The 9,319-nt window shown below is 58.1% G+C and overlaps 1 protein-coding gene across 1 annotated transcript; it reads left to right on the plus strand.

Annotated features, from left to right (window-relative positions):
* The first annotated feature begins 1,282 nt into the window (after window positions 1-1,282).
* On the plus strand, window positions 1,283-7,272 carry CISH (cytokine inducible SH2 containing protein). The gene is made up of 3 exons (XM_066351415.1): window positions 1,283-1,850; window positions 5,301-5,509; window positions 5,721-7,272. Exons 1-3 carry the CDS (start codon window positions 1,831-1,833, stop codon window positions 6,251-6,253), a joined length of 762 nt encoding a protein of 253 aa, XP_066207512.1. The 5' UTR covers window positions 1,283-1,830; the 3' UTR covers window positions 6,254-7,272.
* The last annotated feature ends 2,047 nt before the right edge of the window (window positions 7,273-9,319 follow it).

The following is a 9,319-nucleotide window of genomic DNA, read 5'->3' on the forward strand; positions in this document are numbered from 1 at the left end:
GAGGCAGGAAAGCTTTACTGATAACTTTTCAGCCTGATCCTGAAGGATGCCTACGAGTTGCCATGTCATGGGCACCTAGAGAGGAAGTTGGGGAGGGACTATGGCCCTGGGCATCAAGCCCCAACTCACTACGTGGCAGCTATGAAATCTAGGGTACATTATAACTTCTCTGTGCCTTAGTTTCCTCACTGATATAGAGGGGATAATATATAGTGGTTAGACAATGAAATGAGGCTGGAAATTACTGAGAGCACCTGGCACACAGTAAGCTTTCAATAAAATAGTTACAGTTAGTTTTGGGATAGAGAGCTTGGAATTTCACCCCATAGAAACCAAGTTTCAAATCCTAGCACAGCTTAGCAGCTGTGAAGTCCCTTTGTCTTTATTATAGTAATGGAACAGTAGATAATTCCTATTAAAGAACTGTCTTATCCAGGGGCCCCTGCCATCAAAACGGGTGAGCTGAGTTCATCTTTCCACGGAAACTGCGGTATACACTGGGCAGTTGGGGTTACGGGGAATGTACCCTGCTACTTCTCTAATTCTCTTACCCTCCTTCTGGCCCAAGGGCTTAGAGGAGGTGTGCACAGTCCCCACGATCCTACAGAATGCTTCTTGGTGAGTCCAGTGAACTGGGAAAAGATGAAGGTCACAGGTAGGAGTGTGAATTCATGATTCAGAGTTAGATCAAACTCCGACCCTATTTCCTAGCAAGGCATTTTGTTTCCTCGGGCTTAGTCTTCTGGTCTGTGAAATGGGGACAATATCAGCTGTTGAGGATCAAACATAGCAAGTGCTCTATGTAGATGGAATCAGGTGTCACTGCTCCATCCGTCTCCGTTTATCATTCTGCCTCAGTTTAACTCCAGATGTTTGCAGCTCCAGGTCTCGCTTCCATATTTTTTTGGAGGTCCTCCAACCCAGAAACCTGAGTAGACTGTCCTGAGGGGTCGTCTGGAGGCTGGCTGTCCCTCTCTGTCTCTCCAAGTCCGTTGTCACTTTCTTCCCTGATTGGCTGGCAGGCCAGAGGACTGTGGACCTAGTAGGATCTGGGACCTCTCTCCGCACCTCCCTTCTCCCCCCACATCGCTCTCCAAACCCCACCGCACGCCACCCACCTTCCCACCAACCCCGGACAACACACAGAGTCCGGGGTTCCAGGAGCGGCCCACAAGAGGCGCTCGCACACCAGATCGACCGCCTTGGCGGCCTGTGACCCCGCCCACGCGCCGCCCTGTACAGAGAAATAAAGGCGCCTGTCCCCGACAAAGTAAAGTGCCCTAAGGAAGTCTGCATGAGGTCGGCAGAGCGCTCGCCCCTCCCTGGCTTACTCCAAATCGGATCTTCCCTTCTTCTTTTCTAGGTCACGCTCAAGTCCGCTCCGTCACGTCAGCCTCCGGTCACTCGACTCCGCCTCCTGCGCTGCGATTGGCCGGCGGTTGGGACCCCGCCTCATTTTCCTGGAAAGTTCTTGGAAATCTATCAAAGGTGTTTCCTTTCGAGGCCCCACGCTCCCAGACGCGCGAGCCCGCGCCCGCGCCCCCGCCCGCGCCCCTCCGCGGCACAGCCGGCGGTTCTAGGAAGGCGTCGCTTCCGGGAAGGGCTGGGACACAGAGGACAAAAGATTAGGCGGCTCGCCCCGCCTCGCCCTCCTGGCCTGCCCCCCGCGCCCTCCCAGCCTGCCCGCGCGTCTGCCTCTCAGTCCCTGCCCGCCGCCGGTGCGCACAGGTTGCCTGCGCTCAGAGCGCGATCCACACTCACTCGGCTCCCTCCAGCCGCCGCCGTCCCGCCGAGCCCCAGCTCCCGAGCTGCCGCTCCTGCTGCCAGGACATGGTCCTCTGCGTTCAGGGGTAAGTAGGCGCGGCTCTCCGCCCCCGCCCAGCCTCTACGCCCGGAACACGGGAGAGTACCCGCCTCGTGCTGGCTGCCGGGTCTGAGGGCTTGACGGGTTGGAGATTACCGAGCGCGGAAGGGACCTCGGGAGTGACAACAGGGAATGGTGACAACATCGTCACTACTGTGGGCAGGGAAACTTGGGGTCGGCTGGCGACGGGAGGAACAGAGGGTAGGCTAAGCCTGGGTTCTGGCTGGAGTAGGACGCCAATAAAAGCGCGTCCTCCAGGACGTGGCTCACCTGCCCGGACCCCCTTCTGGGCCCAGGGCACTCTACCCTAGCCTGCTGGCACCGGGCCGACTGGTGACCTTGAGCCAGCCCCTACCCCTTTCTGTCCGGTCATCTCTCCTGCCGCCAGCCAGCAATCAGGCTCTTCTTGAGAACCAGCCTGAGATCCTTGCCACTCCTCAGGCTGCCATCTGCCGACCGGCAGTTCTTGGGAGAGCCTGGGTTTGGCTGGTCCTGTCTGGGGCACCCCCACAATGACCTCATCCCTCCTCTCAGCCCAGTCTAGGATCCTGCCTCCCTTCTCCAAGTTTCCCAAAGACTTGCGGGGGTGGGACGAGGACTGATAAGACAGTCTTGGCTTCAGCTGAACATTTTTGGCACATTCTTTCCGCCCAGAGCCTCAGCGTCACTTTCAATCAAGGGGTATGACACTCTCCAGACTGAGCTGACAGCTCAGATAGCGCCAGGGAGAGCTGGGTGGCCCACCTGTTAGCAGAACTGGGTGGTACCAAGAGAGGAAGGTTGGAAGGTGGGGGAGAGGCTGAAGCGCCCCATGCCCTCATTTGAGCGGCCCTGTTTCCAGGGAGGTGGCCTGGAGGCATCAGGAAGAATGTACTTCTATACATCTCCCTGATTGTCTCTGACACCTCCCTTCCTGTTCTCTGACTGCTGGGACTCCTGAACACCTCACCCCCCACCACTGCCTTCCTCACACACTCCCAGTTCTAGGGTCCCCAGGCTGTCTTTTTTTTTTTTTTTTTTTTTACAGAGGCAGAGATAGACAGGGACAGACAGACAGGAACGGAGAGAGATGAGAAGCATCAATCATCAGTTTCTCGTTGCGCGTTGCGACTTCTTAGTTGTTCATTGATTGCTTTCTCACATGTGCCTTGACTGCGGGCCTTCAGCAGACTGAGTAACCCCTTGCTGGAGCCAGCGACCTTGGGTCTAAGCTGGTGAGCTCTTTGCTCAAGCCAGATGAACCCGCGCTCAAGCTGGCGACCTCGGGGTCTCGAACCTGGGTCCTTCCGCATCCCAGTCCAACGCTCTATCCACTGCGCCACCACCTGGTCAGGCCCCAGGCTGTCTTTTGCTGTGCCTCAGCTGAGACTCAGGGCCAGTGTCGTGTGTCAGGGAGCAAGATTTTAATTCCTCCGCAGGCCACAGGCCAGCTGGGCCCTCCTGGGGTGGGGGAAGGGACTCCCAAGTGTAGATGTGGGCTGCCAGCTTTGTGGAATGTTCCCCTCTCAGGGGTGAGTTTGCCCCATTGGCATGTGTCCCCAGACAGACTCACAGGCTGGGCTCCACAGCAGGCACACACACGTACAGGCCACCCACACCTGTTGCCGCCCCCGCTGTGACAATGGCACAGTCATGGACACACCCCTCCCCAGATGTACAGTTGTTCACCAGAAGCTTGTGGACCCAACACAGCCCTTCACACGCCCAGACACCGTGTGGGCCCTAGAGTTGTCCACACCCACATGTGCCCTGCTAAGTTGTCTGGATGTGGCCACCCCCAGAGGCTCCGGCCTGACTAGCTATCTGCCCACCATGCTGGGAGATTCCTGGGCTTGAGCTGAGCTTTGAGGCCCAACAGGCTGGTCACCAGCCAGTTCCTTGGAACTCGGCACTGGCTTCCTCCTGCATGGGATTCCAGAGCCCCCATATTGCAGCCAGAGTGGGTGTGGGAAAGGATTAGGCAGGCTGTGGTGTGCCGGGGTCTCGTGGCCCCTTCTGCCCATTTATTCTTCTGGGCCCTTATATGTTAAGAGACACATATCTGATGGCAGCAGATCTCAGGGTCGCCTCCAGCCTTCACTGTTGGAGATGGCTTTCCCGCCGGCTTTTGCTGCTGGCTGCTGCCCGCCTCTGCCTGCCTCCTGAGCAGCGTCTGGCACCATTTGCCCATGCTGTTCTCCACCTGGAGAGCCTTCCCCCTACTCCTTTCTTTGCCCTGGCAGGCTTGGCTCAGGAGCAGGGAGACCCTGACTCCCCTGTGACACCCTCGCTTTTATGACTGGGTTGTAGATGCTCCTTGAGGATTGGGCACCTGGTTTCATTATCTTGGACCAGCAAGGGACCTGCCCAAGAGCTGAGGCCTAAAGATGCATTTTGTGAGCAGGGATGGAGGACCAACTATCCTTTTTTGGGGGGAACCAGGGCTGCGCCCTTCACGCCCAGGCAGCCCAGGATTACCATGCTGGGTAGGCTTCCCCTAGAGCAGGCGTCCCCAAACTACGGCCCGTGGGCCACATGTGGCCCCCTGAGGCCATTTATCCGGCCCCTGCCGCACTTCCGGAAGGGGCACCTCTTTTACTGGTGGTCAGTGAGAGGAGCACTGTATGTGGCGGCCCTCCAACGGTCTGAGGGACAGTGAACTGGCCCCCTGTGTAAAAAGTTTGGGGACCCCTGCCCTAGAGGGAAGCTACTGCTCAGACTGGGACCGGCTCAGCAACCCAGCTGCAGCTAGTTGAGGATATGGTGTCGCGGGAGCGCCCGGTGTCTGGGTTGGTAGGACCCTCATTGTGGGTGGGGACACAGTTCCAGTGGAGAGCAAGGTTTGCCTAAGATCATAGAGCCAGTAGGACGGACTGGCTTGCCAGGGTGGGCCCTGGAATGTGGGATGAGTTCCCTGCCCTTTGACAGGAGCTCATGTTTATGGGGAGGGGGGACTTGCCAGTGCCTTTAGAGGCCGCTGACCATGCCAGACACTCACCTGGGAGCAGCAGAGAGCAGGATGGGACGCTGACCTGTTTAAGCCCTGACCAGTGTGGACCTAGGTCCCTCCCACTGCTCAACTAGGACCAGTGCCATTTCATCAGCTCACCTCAGCCAGGAGGGCACCCATGTGAGGTGTCTTTGCAGCGAACCCTGTCAGTGTGGTAGAGATACCAGAGCTAGAAATGCCTATAGGAAATGATCTGTGGTTTTGATTGTTACAAAATAGAGAGGTAGATTACTTTCTATTCAACAAACTCAGGAGGGTGAAGTCTCTTTCAAAAGAGAACCCCCACATGGGGAAAGCAATCAAGGGGAATTCTGTGATGACAAGTGGGAGGTAGGGTACTGCACTCATTGAGCCCATGGGTGGGGAGAGGGGAGACTAATGTCTGTAACGAGATGGACTGGCCAGAGAATCTTCCACTCACGGCCCACCCACTTTCTTCTAATCTAGACCTTGTCCTTTGCTGGCTGTGGAGCGGATCGGGCAGCGGCCGCTGTGGGCCCAGCCTGAGCCAGCGATGCAGCCTTTGCCTGCCGGGGCCTTCCTAGAGGATGTGGCAGAGGAGATCCCAGCACAGCCAGAGAGCGAGCCCAAGGTTCTAGACCCAGAGGAGGACCTGCTGTGCATAGCCAAGACCTTCTCCTACCTTCGGGAATCTGGTAAGTCTGAGGAGCGGGCAGACTTTGACCTGGGAAGTCTGCAGGAGGAAGCTTAGTTCTGACTGTTAAGTCTGATTTGAGCCCTGCATAGGAGAGTCTGATGGGGGCGGTGCGGCCCTTCCCAGGGAACCATGGAGGGGGAGACAGAGCCCTGCCCTGTTTTGGTGCCCCCACATAATTTCCACTGTGACCAGTCTCTTGGTCCCCCTAGGTTGGTACTGGGGTTCTATTACGGCCAGCGAGGCCCGGCAACACCTGCAGAAGATGCCAGAGGGCACGTTCCTAGTACGTGACAGCACCCATCCCAGCTACCTGTTCACGCTGTCCGTCAAAACCACCCGTGGCCCCACCAACGTGCGCATCGAGTACGCCGACTCCAGCTTCCGCCTGGACTCCAACTGCCTGTCCAGGCCGCGCATCCTGGCCTTCCCAGATGTGGTCAGCCTCGTGCAGCACTACGTGGCCTCCTGCGCTGCGGACACCCGAAGCGACCACCCCGACCCCGCACCCACTCCGGCCCCGCCTGCCCCTAAGGAAGATGCGCCCGGCGACCCCGCGCTGCCTGCCCCCGTGGCCACTGCCGTGCACCTGAAACTGGTGCAGCCCTTTGTGCGCCGGAGCAGTGCCCGCAGCCTGCAGCACCTGTGCCGCCTGGTCATCAACCGCCTGGTGGCCGACGTGGACTCCCTGCCACTGCCCCGGCGCATGGCCGACTACCTCCGACAGTACCCCTTCCAGCTCTGACCGGCGGAGTAGCCTCCTGACCTCACCCAGCCGTCCTCTGGAGGGGACACTGGCCCCAGCTGGACTTGGGCTCTCACTGTCCCTCCTCCAGTCATCCTGGTGTCCACGTGTTTGTGGCGGCTGGACCGGGAAGAGTGAACAGGAACAAGGCTGGGGGCAAGGAGTAGAGGGAAGTGTCACCCGATTTGGAGATTGTGCCCCCTGCTCCCATGTGGCTCCTTAGTGGTGAGCCATGTGTCAGAAGAGAGGGAGACAGGCGGGACCTTGTCTCACCCTGTGGGCTGGGCCCAGGCCCTCGTTCACCTGCTGTGGCCACCTGAACTGTGTAGACTTTGCCGGCGCCGGCTTCTCGGTTCAAAGGGCGGGGCAGGACCCCTCCCTCCAACTCGCCTTTCTCGGGGATGATGGCGGCCAGAGGAACTGAGGTTGACAGGGAGGGACCCCTGGCGGGGGAGCAGGCCAGGCTGGGGACTGCACATTATACAGTATTTATTTATTTATTCTCCTTGGTTGATCTCAGGGTGAGCCAACCCCACCTCTCTGCCCTGAGCCCTGAGTGCTCCGGAGACCCCCCACTCTGCCCCAGCCTCTCTGGTTCCTCCCCGGGGAGAGCCCGGTCCTGAGACGGGTCGCTGGACCCAAGGCAGTCCTGGCTGTCCTGGCGCCGACTCGCCACCCATGAATGTGTCTGCCCTCTTCTGTACCAGCCTTGTTTGGGAGGGTGGGCGCGTGGACAAGAAAATGGAGCCAAAGCTTCAGCATGCGGAGGAGCCCGCACTCACCCCGCAGGGCAGAGCCGTCCGCACGGAGCTGGTCTCACTGGCTGCCGCTCCGCTCTGCTGGGCTCGCTTCCTGCCCAGGAAGGTGCCTGCCTGTCCCCTGAGAGAGGGAAAGAGATACATATCTGATAAGACTTTATAAAATAATTACTAGAACCAAAAATAACCCAGTTTGGCAAGTCTTTTTTCTTCCACTGATTTTTCTGTAATGACAATAAAACTGTACCTTTCTTTTGTGGAGTCCTGAGTGGGACCTCTTTTGAGTTCCTGTAGTTTGTCCCCTTTGATCTTATTGTCATTATCCCATTCTGTGTCTGGGTCAGCAGAGGCCCGGGGACCTGACGTGGCTGAGCTGGCCCTGCCAGGGGACCCATCGCAGAGTGGAGGGGTCAGGGCGCAGCCTTCTTCCTCTCTTTCCTCCTGGTTCCCCTTGGAAGACCAGAGGCAAGGGATGAGGACTTGCTCCGCCAGCAGGGTCACTGCCCAGGCCACTGCCAGGTGGGGTGGGGGGGTAGCAGAGGGCACCAAACCTGAGAGGTGTAAACAGGAGATGCCAATTAAAGATTAAAAGTGGAAAATTCTAGGGGGATGGGTGCTGTGGACCACTCCTGGGGACAGCGTCTTTTGAGATGAGGAGGTCAGTCATCCTGGGGAGAAGGCACGGGGAGTGCTGAGGCACCAGGGCGTGACTGGGAAGTGCGTGTTCCTGACCACCAGGAGACCGAGGGAGGGGGCGGTCTGTGCAGTGGGGCAGACAGCTGAGTTGGGGATAGTGGCCAGAAAGCTGGCAGGCAGGGTCTGGCCTTGGGTGAGGGCCATGAAATGAAAACCCGCCCTTGTCTCACGGTCTGACTTGGGGACGCTTCCGCACCTGCAGTCCCCCGGGTGGGTCCTGAAGTTGTCTGCACCTTTACTTGAACACCTCAACAGAAACCCTGAACCTTATTCCCAGCCTTCTAACCCTTCTTTAAAAACGGTGCTCACCTTCCTTTCCCTTCGCCTCTAGACACGTAGAAGTTGCAGATCAGAAGAGGACAGTGTTGGCAGAGCGAGAACAGGAAGGGGTGAGGAGTGAGGGGAGGCAGGAAAGGGTAAAAAGCAAGAGCCACGGAGGACCTTGAGGGCCAAAGGGTGGCGCTGTTATTGGGCAAGAGTGAGCCGGAGGTGGGTGCGGGCTGTCTTTCCTGGGAGTGGTGCCCAGGCATCCAGCCTGGTGCCTTCTCTGTTGCTGGCTACCAGGCCTGACAACACACCTCCTCCAGGTCACCATGGCCCTGCCAGGAATGTATGAAGTTCCTCATTGCTTCAGCCTGGATATTAGTGTCTTTGTGACTCTCAAAATGCCTGCGGTGACCCCTCGATCTACCCCACCACCAGATCTGAGTCACCCAGTGGGTGGGTCGCAGACACAGAGCGGCCACAGGCAGGCTGTTCCCCACCCGGTGGGTGGCCTGGACAGAAAGCTGCTGTGGCCAGAGGAAGCACAGCCTCTTCACTGCCAGCAGAGGGGAGATGTCTCAGGGTGCGCGCTCGGCGCTGGCAACGGACGAGGGGTTTGCACCTCGTGCAGTGCTTACTACAGCCCCGGGAGTGGGTCTAAGTATTTATTACCCGTACTCTACCAAGAAGGAAACTGAGGCCCAGAGGGGCAAGGGACTGGCTGAGGAAGTGAAGTACAGAGTGGAGCGAGCCCTGGGGGAGGGGGGTCACAAGTGCTGTCTGCCCCTGGACTGCGACACGAGCTGGCCCGGACTGGCAGCTTTCCGGCAAGCTGTGCTTGGATGCTGGTTTTTCGTGCTGAGTCCCTCCTTGCTGAAGTCTCTGGAGCCACTGGCCTGTCCAGCAGGGTCCTATCCCCTTGACTCTTGCCTCAGCTCAAGCCTGGGTCCAGCTCTTGCCTGGGGAGGGGCTGCCAGCTACTTTTGACCCCCAGTATTTTTCTGCTTTGATCTTATTTTCATGTTTCTTATTGGGAAAGTGAGTGATGCCTAGAACAGAGACAGTGAAGGGTAGGGTTCCAAGCCCAAGGCAGAGACCCCGCCTAATAGATGCTGAAAACCCCCTGGTCCTGGACTAGTCAGAGGGGACACGCTACCAACACGGACCAGGGAGAAAGAGAGAGGGGAGCTATCCGGTGGGTTCACTAGACCTGACACAACATACGAACAATAACTTATGGCAACTGTTTACCAATTAGATTCTCTACCAGCTCACAGGCTCCTTGGGTACCAACTGGGCCAGATTCCTCCTAGGCCCTGGGGATACAGCAGAGAACAAGAGAGACGTG

The sequence above is a fragment of the Saccopteryx leptura genome, chromosome 10 (genome assembly GCF_036850995.1).
Source record: "Saccopteryx leptura isolate mSacLep1 chromosome 10, mSacLep1_pri_phased_curated, whole genome shotgun sequence".
NCBI classification, from domain to species: domain Eukaryota; kingdom Metazoa; phylum Chordata; class Mammalia; order Chiroptera; family Emballonuridae; genus Saccopteryx; species Saccopteryx leptura.